Source organism: Mirounga angustirostris, unplaced genomic scaffold (genome assembly GCF_029215605.1).
Source record: "Mirounga angustirostris isolate CCGP_5_RB_7025 unplaced genomic scaffold, mMirAng1.0.hap1 SCAF_3, whole genome shotgun sequence".
Taxonomy (NCBI): Eukaryota; Metazoa; Chordata; class Mammalia; order Carnivora; family Phocidae; genus Mirounga; species Mirounga angustirostris.
In genome coordinates, this window is record NW_026991711.1 from 117,860,749 (window position 1) to 117,877,050 (window position 16,302).

The following is a 16,302-nucleotide window of genomic DNA, read 5'->3' on the forward strand; positions in this document are numbered from 1 at the left end:
AGGACAGATATGCTGGAAATAACCTAGGAAATTAGCATCAAACTCAAGAGGGGCCATAAATATGTACAATATTCAAGGAGCTGCACCGTGACTCTCATCTCTCCCAAATGGTACACTTGTAGTGATCATTGAGCAACAGATAGTAGATGAAAACATTATTCAGATATCTTAGATGCCACTGAATCTACTTAATATCCTCAATCCCTAAGGAATCCATTTCTTTGGGGCAAATATTAAAAAAAATTGAAATCAATGTTATACCAGTTTGGAAATAAAGTCTCAGTTACTCTACTAGATAAGTAACTCTACTCAGTTACTCTTACTAGGAGATACTAGATGACGTATGGATGATGGCTGTTGCACGGTCACACATGGCCACAGGCAGAGGTCATTTATAAGGAATGAATACTTATGCAGCTTTATCACATGAAACCAGTCTGGGCAGGGAGCAGGGGAAGGAAATCAAGGAAAGCATAAAAGTGAATGCCCTCAAACCTTCTCAATCTCTTCTTCACATCGAATCAGACATTACCTGGCTCCACATGTGTGTGTTGTAGAGGGCAGTCAACATATCTGGACGCAGAATTTCATTACATCCTTGTTTCAGAAGCATCTTGGCACTAGATTTATATTTTCTCTGTTCATGCAAAGAGCAGTGAAGCACAGAAGAGACTTAGGAAGACAGAAGAGAACACGGCTCTATATCCCAATCACTTCTGAGTGAAGAGATGTAGGCACACACACTTTATGTACTCAAATATACATGTGGGTGAAGACACTAAATACATTATAGTGCAAAGCAGAATGACTGCAATACTTGCAGTTGAGCATCTATAATCCTTGTGAATGGGGAATCATAGAGCTAGTCCACCAACACCGCCTTACAGGAAAGAAGACATCATTGGAGTAGAAAAATACACTAAGGAGTTCTGTCTTCTTTCCTTCCATTAATTTGTGTCTTTGTTTTCACTTTTGTGACTCAATTTGCAGTTCACAGTTAGATCCTCCAGAAGAATCAAAGGGTGGGAGGAGCAACTTTTCTTTTTATCTTCACCACAGCGCATGTGAGGACACAGAGCATGGACTGGCACACTCAAAGAGCTCATGGGCTCTTTGGGTGGCTAGACAGATACTTTGAAACAGAACATCCCAATATCATAGGCAGAACCTATGACATCCTTGCAGCAGACGGAACAACATCTCATGAGAAATCTGGAGCACAGTCCTGCCTGGGCTGTCCAGCCAGCCCCATCACAGTACCTGACTGATCTGGTCGCCTGCGATCTTAGCCAGCAGATGTCTAGGCTCATCGACTACCAGGTGATATTTATCTTTCCGCTGCTCATAATCAGCTCTGTATTTTTTCTGCTCAAACATCATATCAAATTATAGCAAGAGTACAACTTCAAGGCTACACAGAAATGTCCCAAGATAAACACCCCAAAGAGCCAGAAATAGGTCATTTCTAAAGGTGGGCTTCCAAAGCATCCAGAATAGTAAAAACATGGAGGTAAAGAGAGTCAATTGAAGATCACCTGGAGAAGGCTAGGGCTTGGGATAGATCTGACTGATGACACCAAAATTGGACTACCTTGTGCTTAAACATCTTCCATCTTTAAATACGATGCCATTAGCAATGTTAGATTTTATGGCATTGTAAATAAGGTACTGATGAGCTACAGGTTTACTGTCTAAGGCTGTGAGAATCAAAAAGTATATTCATGGGCAAATTCTACCAGTCTTCTCATGGTAGTAAATTTGATTATAAAAGAGACCCTGAAAATCCTTTCCAAATTATAAAAACAGTAACAAAATTTATCAAGACTGTCTTCCTAGGAAGCTTCTGACTGTAATTCTTCAGTCATCCTGCATGGAAATCTACTGAAAATGAACTAAATCAAATTTAAAAATAACAAAACAAAAACAAAAAAAATCATATATTGAAAAAAACATACCATTGGCCACATTTTCATTTTTAGATACATTTTACTAATTTTCTAACATTGTTTTTTGATTTACATAAATCCATGGAAAATCCAAAGATGGAAAATTAAATATAAAACCATCCAAATGTAAGTTAATTCACAGCTTGCTCATTTCGGCCATTTTAAGCTGAATTTAAATTATTGCAACAGCAGTTCCAGGAAAGACTGGGTAGACTATAAAGGAATATTTTGGGTGCAAATGGATACTTCTCTGCACCAATGTATGAGTAACAGTGGCAATACATCTGAATGCATGAATCACAACTATCCCCTTAGGGGTGGCTCTTTCAACCACCGCCATTTCTGTGCCCTGGTAAGGGATGCCAAATTAACCTTGAGCTTCTGGGTCTCCCAACCCTACACAATATCATGTTTAAGGGAGTTCAGCTGATAGTCAACAAAATCCTTGATCTCCTTACTCTTGTCACCCAAAAGGCTGTGCTGCCCTATGCTCGTGCAAACAGAGGCAATGATGGTGGTGAGGCCCTCACACCACTCTGGACAGTCCCTTCACTTCGTTATTCACTGGACAGTCTCTTCACTCTGCTTTTGGGAGAGCCCATCAGATGGTGACCTTATAAGAGTCTTTCCAAATCTTTATCTTGAATCAACATTTAAACTGACCTTCCTGTCATTTTATGTATTGGGTTTTAATCAAATAACTCTATAGACTTCTTAAGGGAACTGAATAGGCTTAACTGGATCAAGTCATACGTACCTCATTCATCAACTGAGTTGCGTACTTGAAATGCTTATTGATTGGACAATCTGCAACATACTTGAAATCTGACTTCGTCCTTTCAAATACCTCTTTATACTTATACTAGAGAAAAGAGAACACGGTTACTTGATAGCAGGCTGTGATTACCTTAAGAATGAGACATGTCATTTATCCTTTCACACAATTGAGCTAATTTATTCATGGAAGTTAACAAGTAATTATTGAACACTTTGCCTCCTAAGGCAATGAAGTGTATACCCACATGGATACCTGAAAACTAGCCCCACAACTCATACTTTATTGAACAGATATCAACTCGATCTATCTTCCATATTAGGCGAAAACACAAATCAGTTCCTTCTTTGTTTCTATATGTTAAGAGTTATTATTTTATTTTATTTTATATGAACTTGAAGGCATTTTTAACCCATTACTTTGAAATAATTTTCCAATAATTAGATAATCATAATATTTTAATGCAGAGGTGAGCTCACATCTAAACCACCAGCTGTTTTGAAATGACCCCATGAACTAAGAATGTTTTTTAACAATTTTAGGGGAGTATAAAAAGACTATGTGACAGAATGAATGTGGTCCACAAAGTCTAAAATATTTACTATCTGGCACTTTTCAGAAAAATTTGTTGACTCCTATTTTGGAACTCAAAGGAAGCTAACCCAACTACTTTATTTTGAAAATAGGAAAACGAGGCCATAAAAACAAAGTTATTTACCACACATCAAGTTTGTGGATTAATCCCACTTTGTATTTGCTACCATATCAACTCTAACAAAGTTAGTCACCCAGAGACATAGTAATAGGAAGGAAATTCGGGAAGAACCATGAGGAGTTATACTAAAATGACTTTTCATCAAATTCAAATAAATGATATAAATCAATGATGACTATAGTCAGTGAGGCCAATACTAAGAAACTTTCTAAGTAGAGTGAACCATTCAGTATGTACTCCAACTACAGGGACTAGAAGCAAGGATAGAGAGAGACATATGAAAAGCTATTTCTTCAGTACTGATTCTCTCTGTGTGCACTGGAATATGTTAAATGCAGGTGGTTCTTATCCTTGAGTAGACATACCTTGCTGTAGAGAGTCTTGTTCTTTTCAGCCAGAGTGAAGTCAGGGGTATCATAGGCATAGCAACCAATGCCCTTAAGCGAGGTCAAATCTTCTTTATATTTTACCTGGGAGAAGAATATCATCAAAGAATTTTAAGAACCTATCTCCAAATAGTAGTAGGCTAGGATCAATACAAGTAGAACAAATAGAAGCTCTGACTGCTGAAGTATAAAGAATACTAAAGTATTAAAACAATTATTTAAGTTTCCAGTAATACTGATTTCTGCTCATTTTATGGTGTATTGTTTTATTATATATGGAAATTTTAATTTTTAATACTAATTAAAGCAATTCAAATTTAACAGGCATATTTTCCTAGAAAGCATATGAGCTCAGCAGCTATATTTTCATACAGAGAGCTGAAATTTCTAAAATGAGCATTATTATGTGTCTTCATTGCTTCATGAAGTTGTCTCTTCAAATGATCAAAACAAGTCTATTTCCTAGATGAAGTATATTACTTCCAGTCCTGTAATATGATATCATACATTTAGAAGAAAAATTAAGTTTATAAATTTGAATATATCTTTCTCTTTCTCAAGTTAAAGCTCAGTTATGTAGCAGTGAGTTCTAGGATTTAAACATCCATACAGAAGATCTAAAATCTGACTGTTTCATCAGTTTTTATGCAGTGTTTGATTTCATAAGTCACATGGGAATATGAATTCATATGTAAAAACAGAAAGTTTCGAGACTCACATCACTGACTGCATCAGTAACTGCCCGATGGTGGAAATGCTCTGGGCGATCAGGAATGGACAACCAGATTCCCAACTGACTCATGTAGTTCTCCTTGTATTTCACCTGTGGTAAAAACACAAAGACAGCTATAAGTCTTACCCAACTTTAATGTAAAAAAGTCTACATTTCTCTAGAGAGTTTTAAGAAAGGGAAAATACTTAAAAAAAAAAAAAAAAAAGATGGTAGGTTATTAAGCCCAACAAAGTAGAAATATCTAGGGACATACTTTACTAATGTCATCTGTGACTTTACGATGATAAACAATGTCCAGAGCATCTTTCACAGTGTGGTATTTTCCTTTGGTCTTTTGAAATGTTTCTTTGTAACGTAGCTAGAAAGAGAAAAAGCACATAGATTGTGAAAAACCACCAAGTTAAATGATTGAGTTCTTTTAAGCTCGAACTCTCTTGAGTCTTCTCTCTTAGGTTTTCCCATGAATAAATTTATGAGAGATTAAAAAGCTCATTTTCACATCCAGGAAGAGAATGACACTGGGAGAAAACTAATGAAATCTGAATAGAGTTTAATAATGATGCATCAATATGGATTCACTCATTGTGACAAATGTACCGTGGTAATGTAAGGCACTAACAATAGGGGGAAAAGGATGTAGGGTGTTATGTATATGTTTGTATATGTATGTATACATATGCATATGTATGTATATGTATGTATATGTATGTATACATATGCATATGTATCTCTGTCCTAGCTTTGTAACTTTTCTGTAAATCTAAAACTACTTAAAATAAGAAGTTTGTTTAGAAGACTAAAAATATCCTAGGGGATAGATTTTGAGGGTAGTATACAACTTTCTCAGCTTGTATTTTTTTTTTTAAAGATTTTATTTATTTATTTGAGAGAGAGAGAATGAGAGAGAGCACATGAGAGGGGGGAGGGTCAGAGGGAGAAGCAGATCCCCTGCCGAGCAGGGAGCTCGATGCGGGACTCGATCCAGGGACTCCAGGATCATGACCTGAGCCGAAGGCAGTCGCTTAAACAACTGAGCCACCCAGGCGCCCCTCAGCTTGTATTTTAAGCAAAATGGCCTGGCCCTGGACCCTGAGAGCGTAGAACCAGTGCCTGGTATGTCGGTACGCTGTAGCGCTGAGCAGCACTCATGGGCATTTTACATTTAGTGAAGAGCATGCCAACTACCTTGAATGTTTCAGGAGATGCTGGCTCTCTGTGCTCAGCCCACTTTTGGCAGACCATTGGATCTCTATACACCAGGTGTGGGTCCTATGATATCTCATAGGATCAGGGGACAAGGTCCTCATCCAAGTAGCAGACTCCTTTCAGCTCCAAATGAAAATTGCTGACAAACTTATGGAACTAAGATACTGTTTCAGTTTTGTTGTGCCCTTTCACATTTCTGTTTAGAGATCACCGTAATGACTTTATGATGCCCTGAAATCCTAGAGCAATATTCTTAAATTGAGGGGTCATGGGGTTGCTGCAGCTTTGGGCTGAGTTTAAGTCCCAGTATGCCCAGTCCTCCAGGGATTCTGGTTCTGGTAATGGGTGCAATGCACCTGCAGGTGGGCTCTGAGAAATGAACCCGGTAAGAACTGGTTATCTACCCTGAGTTAATTTCATATCTTTATTAACAGGTAATCTCATTACCACTAAAAGCCAGTTGTGTCCTTGATCAAGTGGTATGAGAAATGAAAGACTGTCCCTCCTAATTCTAACAAATGTGTCATTCTCATGATTGAGATGGTCAAGAGAAGAAAGGGAAAAAACATTTTCTGCATGTTAACTAAGAGCCCAGCACCGTGCCAGGAATGTTATATATATTATCTCATTTTGTCTAACTTCATTATCACAATTCTTATCCTTATTCTACATACCAGAAAACAGAGTCTTAGAGAAATTAAAGAAATTATATAGAGTCATATAGCAGGCAAGTGACAGCAACAGGATTTGGAACCATGTTTGGCTGACTCCAAGACCATGACTTTATGGATAAGTGACAACTAGTTGTCAAGTATCCCTAGCAAATGCTGCCAAAGAATTATAAGAAAGGGTCATAGTTTTGTGAAGAACAACAACGAGGAAAACCACAGGCGTTCAGCATCTGCCAGCGTTGTTCTTAGTTACTGTGCCTGATACCGTTTGTGCCGTCTGTTGTTTCAGGGTTGTTTTGCCCGTGATCCACGTTGTGGACCAGGGCTTTGAACTATAGAGCACTGTACTATCTTCTGTGTCTTAGTTACCACAACCTCAGCTGTCGCATCACAACAGAAGAAAGAAGAAAAGGATGCATACATCACTGGCATTCCAGTAAGCCTTCTTGGCTCTGAGGAGGATTGGCGTGTCCGGAACGGGGGTGTACTTGTCCTTCATTTTTTCATATTGAATCTTGTACTTTTTCTAAGAAATAAAGATAGGAAAAAAGAGACAAACTTAAGTTCAAATGTTTCCATCCTTCCGAATTCACAACCATGTCACAGATCCAGCCTAGGGACATGATGTATCAGGCTTGATAAGAGAATAGCTTTACCTTTTGTGTTTGGATGCTGCTGAGCATAATTACAGAAATGAGCTCTCTGATCAGAGGCAGCAAGGGAAGGTTTTAAGATTTTTTTTTTTCAAGATTTTATTTATATATTTGACAGAGAGAGACACAGCGAGAGAGGGAACACAAGCAGGGGGAGTGGGAGAGGGAGAAACAGGCTTCCTGATGAGCAGGGATCCCGACGTGGGGCTCGATCCCAGGACCCTGGGATCATGACCTGAGCCAAAGGCAGACGCCTAACGACTGAGCCACCCAGGTGCCCCTAAGGAAAGATTTTATTTATTTATTTGACAGAGAGAGACACAGCGAGAGAGGGAACATAAGCAGGGGGAGTGGGAGAGGGAGAAGCAGGCTTCCCGCAGAGCAGGGAGCCCGACGTGGGGCTCGATGCCAGGACCCTGGGATCATGACCCGAGCCGAAGGCAGACGCTTAACAACTGAGCCACCCAGGCGCCCCAGAAAGATTTTTTTTTTTAAATAATATATATATGCCGAGAGAGAGAGTGTGAGCAGGAAGGGGCAGAGGGAGAGGGACAGAGAGAATCTTAAGCACATTCCCCGCAGGGTATGGAGCCTGATGCGCGCCTCGATCCCACGACCCTGAGATCATGACCTGAGCTGAAATCAAGAGCTGGCCACTTAACCAACTGAGACACTCAGGCACCCCAAGATTTTTTTCTTTAACCCAGTGCACCTTGGTGCCAAATTCCCGACTTACCTCACTGACCAGGTCCTTTACGTCTTTAGCATGCTTCAAGGCTTTGGTCTGGCTTCCAGCGTGATGATGGGGTCTCTCTTTGGTGGCAAGTTCAACATACAGATACTAAATGATTAGAAAATAGGGATCAGATGTTATAGAGATAAAACATTTATTATTTAGTATTCAGTCATTTTCATTCATGTCTAACCCTTCAATGGGAGGATGGTGTCTACTTGTTGTTGTCCTGGTTTTTCATTTATCATATGTATTTCTGCTCATTTGTTTCTGTGTTCCACATTTGGAAACATGCATACATACACTAGTTACCTAATACCCTTACTGTTGAGTATGGCCCGACCTAAAACCAGGTGATAAAGAATGCTGATGGAAGAATGAGAGGATTCTGACAAAGCCCTCGACACATTCCCTCCCCCCCCCATTTTTGTCTAAATGCATAAAATGTGGTTTCATTTGTCATGAACAATAGATAAGTCCTACAGAATGAATCAAGCAGTTTGGTCCACAGACCATTCATCCAATGACGAAAATTGTACACACGACTTAGAAAAATAGGCATGATATTGCTTGTTTATGTACCACACAACCACAGTTATGATGGCCCCAAAGAAAACGGCTAGAGGTTAAGGGCCATGAGGCTGCGTCAAGGACAACCAAGTGTGAGTCTGTTACGGAGCCGGAGTGGGCAGCCACACGCTACCAGCCCCCGTGACGCCAGCGCTGCGGGTTTAGGAGTCTCTGTTTATGAATCTCACCTGGCTCTGAAGCTTCTGCCCTCTCTTGGCTCTTAAAAGATCAGGAGTATCAGGAACTGAGGTGAAGATTGACTTCTGCTTTTTGCCTGCAGCTCTGTAAACCAGCTGGACATAAAACAGTCATTACCATTATTTCCGCTTCATCGACACATTATGTTCTCTGCTGAGAGGTGCCTTTAGTGCTTACTCCATAAAGAAACCGGGGCCTGTCCCGCTGCAACAGGCTCCGTTTCCACCCAGTAAACCAATAATTTATTTACCTCCCTAGCTCTCTCTTTCCTTTTCCCTTGTAACAAAATAACAGACATTCTGTAGCCTGCCCAAGATTCCAGCCTCCTACTGCGTTCTCGGTCCTATTCTCACCTGTCCCTTTCCAGAGGCTTTCCCTACCCTCGCCCTCTACATCTTCAGCCTTCCCATTTCTCCAGCCTTCTCCCTGCATCTGCAAATAAAGTCTAGTCCCTTCCGTCACTAAGCCTTTTCCAATCTCTACCAATGACCTTGTTTCTACCTTTCACAGCCAAGCAGTCTATGTATTTCTTCTTTTTCTCTCTTTTGATTAATTTCTCAAGGCAACAGTTGGGCTTCCACCCAACCACACCAATGAAGTCACTCTCACGAAGACTACCAAAAACTTTACAACTGCCAAATACAAGAATGGTTCTCTGTAGCAACTGAAACCGCTTAGCATTTTCATTCCTGAAAACATTCTTCTCTGCCTCCCATTCTGGCACTCTCCCCTAAGTGGCTTATCTTTCTAGGCATTCCTCAGCTTCCTTCTATGGTTCTGCCCTTCCCCAAAGGCTGCCACTGGCTGGAGTCAGAGTTGACTTCTTTCACCTTATACATTCTCCTTGGGTAACCTCATCTGTTTGTAGGACTCAATCATCTATTTGAGATTGAGGACTTCAATAGTCTAAGTCTGATCCACCTTCTTCTTTCTCAGAGACGCTGCCCTAGTTTGACCTCTTGTAGAATTTCTTCTCTACACATCCTCAAAAGGCTCCTAAAACACCTTCCTAGGTCCTCCATTGGACCACTCCACATGGCCCTTTCATCTTTCACAAGTCTGAGAAGGAGATTTTCTTAAAGCTCAGATCTAATCATATCTTAATGCTCAGAAGTAATTCTTCAATGACTTTTCATCAAGTCTAATATTAAGACAGCACCCCAGAATCTTCATGAGCTGGCTTTTATCCTATGATTCTAGTCTCATTTCCCAACATTCTCCCACACTCCTTCTGTAATATTTGAAACTATTTCCAATTTTAAGAACTCATCATGGCCATTTTCATATACTGCCCTTTCTGCTTAGAATGTTCTTCCTCCTCTTATCTGCCTGGAAAGTTCATAGAGACCACACTGTCTTGTTTATTCCTATAGGATATCATTCATCATATTGGTGTTTGTTTCTCCTCACAGATTATGGGCCCATGGAATGCAGGGGCTCAGCTCTATCATTCTTTTATCATCTTGTATTTGGATAAAAGATCTGAAAAGCAGTAGTCCTCTGATAAATGTTGAGGGAGCTTAATATAATGAAGCAAACTAGGAAGTACAAATGGATAGCAAATAAATTCTAATCATAGATATAAATACCAGTTGAACAGATAAAATATAGGAAATAATATGTATATACATATGTAGGCAACTGTCACAACTGTAAGCATGTCTATTTCTTTAACTACAAATTATATACAAGCATGAGTTGAAACAAAATGTAGCTCATCTACTTGGGGTTGTTTTTTGTATTACTTCTGAAAGAAAAGAGATAAACTAAATAAAAATTTACTATTTCTTCCAGGCTAAATTTCAAATAAAGCAAGTCAACAAACTCATAGGATCTTACGGTCAAAAGGACCCTGAATCATCTACTCCAATTCTCTAGCCCAGGAAATTGGGGTATTGAACATGTGAATTATACAAGGTCACACAGCAAACTGGAAGCAAATCTGGAACTAAAACCCAACTCTCCCATGACATTTCTATAATTTTCTTTGTATCATATTTCCCCCATACTTAGGTATGCATTGTTGATGCTTCTTCATTTTTTTTAAATTTAAATCTTAGTTGACATGGAGTGCAATATAGGTTTCTGGAGTAGAAGCCAGTGATTCATCACTTACGTAAAACACCCAGCACTCATCACATCAAGTGCCCTCTTTACTACCCATCACCCATCTAGCCCATCCCCCCCACACCTCCCTGTTTATACTTCCTGGGACAACACCCCTGCTTGCTAGTACTATGAGGTATAAAAGTCAAGAATCTACACAACTCAAAGACAATTCAAAAGTCAAGAACTCTACTTTCCTTTTGCCATCAAACTTTTTACTAAAACAGTGTTTTCCAAACTTTCCTGATCTGTAAAAACCCCAAGTCCTTATTAAAACAGATTTAGAGGTTCTACCAAAGACCTTCTGAATCCAGAAGAGTAATTTCGATCAGTATTTTTTAAAATTCAGTTTATTTAAGCTAAATTTCTCCCACCCACTACTTCCCATCTCTGGCAACCACCATATATATGTATTTTAGATTCCACGTATAAGAAAGGTCATATGATATTTATCTTTCTCTGACTTATTTCATTTAGCATAATGCCCTTGAGGTCCATTCAAGTTGTCACAAGTGGCAAGATTTCATCCATTCTGATATTTGTGGCTGCCACCTCCAGGACGCCTCTTGGTCACTTGGCTCTGAAGGTCAGGGGAGCTTGTGTTCCTGGTGCCGTGCGACTGTTACAACAAAGGTCACCCAGAAAGGAGCTCACAGTCTTGTCTGGGAGTCTGATTTTTGCAACTGCAGCCAGGAGACACCTCTACATCATCTAGCTCTGGTGGCTGATAGGGCTTACACTTGTGGGTCCCACAGGACTGTAACCAATGAAGAAAGAGTTCTTAAATAGCTACCACCCCCAGGGCACGGCAAGAGACAACAGACCCAGGAGCTTAGTCTTTCTGGAAAGGAGGCTTGTTAGCTCATCATCATGACTGCAGCTTGAGGGGTAGGCTTCTAATTAAAGACGCATCTTGGGGCTGACCAAAATCCTTTTCAGAGAACTTAGAGGGCATCTACTATCTTCATTCTTACCCTCTGCTATGCTTTGGAGTGCTAATATCTCCTAGGGGGAAGCTTTTTACACATGTGGTCCCTGATTTTTGCAGCTGCCAACTTGGGGATACCCCTTGATTGCCTGGCGCTGGTAGCCTGGGGGGGCTTGCATTTCTGGGTCCCCAGGACTATGGAAATTGGAAAGACAGTTCTTGGTAAGCTACCACCCCAAGGGCACTGCACAGACAGCAGACTGGAGCATACTCCAGTCTTTCTATGAAGGAGGCCTCTTTGCTTGTCCTGGATCTTTGGCATGAGGGACAGACTTTAGGTATGACACATATTTAGTGGCCTATAGAGCTGCTAACAAGGAACAAAGGTTGTAGATGCTATGTTTGGTGCTCTACCTTTGCCTTGCTCCAGCTTGCTGGTTTCACCCAGAAAAGAAATTATACATGGTCTGGAGTCCTGATTTCTATGACTACCAGCCAGGGGACACCTCCAGATTGCCAGGCTCTGGTGGCCAGCAGGGTTTATGTTTGCAGTTTCTTAGGATTATAGGTATTTGCATACATTTAAAAGCTGATGCCTGAGGGTTTGGCTTCCAGTCAGCCTATATCTAGGTGCTGAGACCCTCCCCTTTGGGACACTGCATGGTCTTGGCACATCCTCAACTACTGAGCACTAATAAAAATAGAATGGGCTACTTGCACAAGCGTAAAGGTTTGAGAGACAACCAAGAGATGAGACAGGGTTCAACAACAAGTTTCACTTCCTACATGAGGCCATTCCTTCAAGACTGGGAAGGGTGGTTGTTTCACTTATTGTATAGAAATGAACACAGAGAGTCAAGCAAAATGAAGAAACAGGAATATGTTCCAAATGAAAGAACAAGATAAAACTCAGGAAAAAACCTTAATAAAATGGAGTTCATTTACTTGATAAAGAGTTTAAGTTAACAGTCATAAAGATGCTCACCAATGCAAAGAAGAATGAACACAGTGAGAATGTCACACACAGTGAGAAATATAAGAGAGTATCAAATGGAAGTCACTGAATAATACAGTAACTGAACTGAAAAATACACTCGAGGGGTTCAATAGCAGACTAGCTAAAGCAGAAGAAAGGATCAGTCAACTTGAAGACAAGGCAGTGGAGCTCACCTAACCAGAGCAGCAAAAAGAGAAAAGAATGAAAAAGAAGTGAAAATAGCCTTAGGGACTTGTGGGACAGCATCAGATAGACTAACATTTGTATCACAGTGCTTCCAGAAGGAAAAGAGAGAAAGGAACAGAAATCTTATTTGAAAGAATAATGGCTGAAATATTAATTTCCCTCAGTTGGGGAAGAAAACAGACATCCAGATCCAGGAAGCCCAGAAAGTTCCAAATTAGAGGAACCCAGAGAAACCCACATCAAGACACATAATAATTAAAATGTCAAAAGTTAAAGAAGAAACTATTAAAAGCAGCAAGAGAAAAACAACTTGTTACATACACTGGAATGCCGCACCCTCCCCCAATAAGAGTATCAGCAGATTTTTCAACTGCAGACCAGAGGGAGTGGCAAAACATATTCCAAGTGCTGAAAGAAAAAACTCTTTTTTTTTTAAAGATTTTATTTATTTATTTGACAGAGACAGTGAGAGAGGGAACACAAGAAGGCAGAGTAGGAGAGGGAGAAGCAGGCTCCCCGCCGAACAGAGAGCCCGATGCGGGGCTTGATCCCAGATCCCGGGATCACGACCTGAGCTGAAGGCAGACGCTCAACGACTGAGCCACCCAGGTGCCCCAAGAAAAAACTTCTGACCAAGAATATTCTACTTGGCAAATTATCATTCAGAAGTGAAGGAGAGAGAGAGTTTTCTAGACAAGCAAAAGCTAAAGGAGTTCATCATCATTAAAGCAGCCTTACAAGAGATGTTGAGATTTTTTTAAGCTAAAAAGAAAGGGTGCTAATTAGTGATAATAATACATATGAAAAATAAATCTCACTGGAAAGGTAAATATACGGTAAAGGTAGTGAATTAATCACCAGTATGAAGGTTAAAAGACAAAAGAAGTAAAAATCACTATGATATACAAGACAAAAAACGTGTAAAATGTGACATTAAAAACATAAAACATGGCAGGGGGAGTAATGTTGAGCTTTACAATGGGATCAAACTTAAGTTATCAACTTAAAATAGACTGTTATAAATACAAGTTGTTACAAGTTGTTTCATGGTAACCATAAAGCAAAAACTGACAGGAAATACACAAAAGATGAAAAGAAAGAAATATAAGCATACCACTAAAAGAAATCATCAAACCACAAAGGAAGAGAGCAAAAGAAAGGAAGAGAGAGGGACTATAATAACAGCCAGAAAACAATTAATAAAATGGCAATAAACACATACATATTAATAATTAATCTAAATGTAAATGGACTAAATTCTCCAATCAAAAGACACAGAGTGGCTGAATGGATTAAAAAAACAAATCTACTGGGCACCTGGGTGGCACAGTTGGTTAAATGTCTGACTCTTGGTTTCAGTTCAGGTCATGATCTTGGGGTGGTGGTATCAAGCCCTGTCAGGCTTTGTGCTTGGCATGGAGTCTGCTTGAGCTTCTCCTTCTCCCTCTGCCCCTCCCACTCATGCTTGCTCTCTCTAAAATAGGTGAATAAATCTTAAAAAAAAAAAAATAAAAAAACAAGACCTATCTATATACTGCTTACAAGAGACTCATGTTATATATAAGGACACACAGAGACTGAAAGTGAAAGGATAAAAAAAGATATTCCATGCAAATGGAAACCAAAAGAAAGGTGGAGTAGCTATACTTCTATGAGATAAAACAGACTAATAAGAGACAAAGATGGGCATTACATAATGATAAAGAGTCCAATCTAACAAAAAGATATAATATTTGTAACTATGCACCCAACATAAGAGCATTTAGATATATTAAGCAAATATAAGCAGACCTAAACAGAGAATAGCAATACAACAATAGTCGGGGGCTTTAATACCCCACTTACATCAATGTATAGATTATCCAGACAGGAAATCAATATGGAAACATTGGCCTTAAACGATAGAGTAGACCAGATATTTACAGAACATCCATCCAAAAGCAACAGAATACATATTCTTTTCAAGTGCATAGAACATTTTCCAAGATAGATTGCATGTTAGGCCATAAAACAAACCTCAGTAAATTTAAGAGGATTGAAATCATATCATGCGTATTTTCAAACCACAATGGGATGAAACTAGAAATTAATTACATGAAGAAAATTGGGAAATTCACAAATATGTGGATACTGAACAACAATGGGTCAAAGAAGAAATCAAAAGAGAAATAAAAAAAATCTTGAGACAAATGGCAATGTAACATACTAAAACTTATGGGATACAGTTCTAAGGGGAAAGTTCGTAACAATGCCTACCTCAAGAAACAAGAAAAGTCTCAAATAAACCACCTAACTTTACTCAAGGAACTTAGTGGAAAGAAGGAAAAAAATATCAGGGACGAAATAAGTAAAATACAAACTAAAAATATAAAAGGTCGATGAAAGAGCTGGTCCTTTGAAAAGATAAACAAAATTGACAAACCTTTAGCTAGACTCACCAAGAAAAAAAGAGAATTCAAAATCAGGAATAAAAGAGATGTTATAACTGACACCACAGAAATACAAAGTATCAAGGAGACTACTATAAACAATTATGTGCTAAACAAATTGGACAATCTGGAAGAAACAGATAAATTCCTGGAAGCATACAACATGCCAACCCTGAATCATGATGAAACAGAAAATCTGAACAGACCAATTACTAGTAAGGAGATTGAATCAATAATTAAAAACCTCCCAACAAATAAAAGGTCAGAAGACTTCACTGGTGAATTCTACCAAACATTCAAAGAATTAATGCCAATCTTCCTCAAAATCTTTCAAAAAAATAGAAGAAGTGGATCAATATTTTATCAAGCTCACATCATTCTACCAGTGAGGCAAGTGTGGGAGAAAATGAATTACTGGAGAGCAGCTATTCTTCTTCCTCAATGTTGATGCACAAGACACACAGAATCCCAATAGGAATTGGGAAAAGGAGAAATTAAAGTTTTAGATAATTCTGAATCCAAACAGCCAAGAGAAATAGAGATATTTTAGAGATACCAATAAGCATGTTAAGTTGCCATTTGATGTTTTATTATGTGGCAGCTGGAGGACAGATGTGATACTTAAAGCAGTGCTTTCCAGCACTGGCTGTTAGAATTATTATGGAGCAGCTAAAAGCATGCAGATGCCCAGACACAGAGAATCAGAAAGTCTGGTGGGAGGTTGGGGAGTCGGAGTCCACTCATGGGTAGTCTAGAAATATTTCCCAGGTGATTCTGATACACAGCCAGTGTGGAGAAGCACAACTTTGCTGAGACAAAAGAACATAAGTATTCCTGGCTAAGGGCTAGTGTTGGCTGAAGCAATATACGTAAGCTTTCAGCAAAGCAAAGGGGCTCAATGGAGCATTTGTAAAAGCTAAAGAATTAATCATCCTCTGCCTCTAGCTCACTAGGAGTTTAGGAAGCTGCACATCCCCCAGTGAGGGCAATATTTGGTTTGCCAGGACATCTCTAAGTCTAAGAGCGTAAGTGATTCTTAATTAGCAGCCATCAGAACCACTGAAAATGGG

The 16,302-nt window shown here is 39.4% G+C and overlaps 1 protein-coding gene across 20 annotated transcripts in view; it reads right to left on the reverse strand.

Moving 5' to 3' along the window:
- Positions 1-16,302, reverse strand: part of NEB (nebulin) — a 215,213-nt gene that overhangs the window by 40,687 nt on the left and 158,224 nt on the right. For 18 of the 20 annotated variants that reach the window (XM_064586524.1, XM_064586538.1, XM_064586537.1 and 15 more), the window contains exons 128-135: positions 8,577-8,681; positions 7,822-7,926; positions 6,854-6,958; positions 4,809-4,913; positions 4,541-4,645; positions 3,802-3,906; positions 2,704-2,808; positions 1,261-1,365 (exon numbers count right to left, since the gene is read on the reverse strand). In XM_064586524.1, the coding sequence (XP_064442594.1) occupies positions 1,261-1,365; positions 2,704-2,808; positions 3,802-3,906; positions 4,541-4,645; positions 4,809-4,913; positions 6,854-6,958; positions 7,822-7,926; positions 8,577-8,681 (840 nt within the window). Of the gene's footprint in view, positions 1-532; positions 638-1,260; positions 1,366-2,703; positions 2,809-3,801; positions 3,907-4,540; positions 4,646-4,808; positions 4,914-6,853; positions 6,959-7,821; positions 7,927-8,576; positions 8,682-16,302 lie in introns of all 20 variants that reach the window. The other 2 variants (XM_064586539.1, XM_064586520.1) reach the window with 2 other exon arrangements.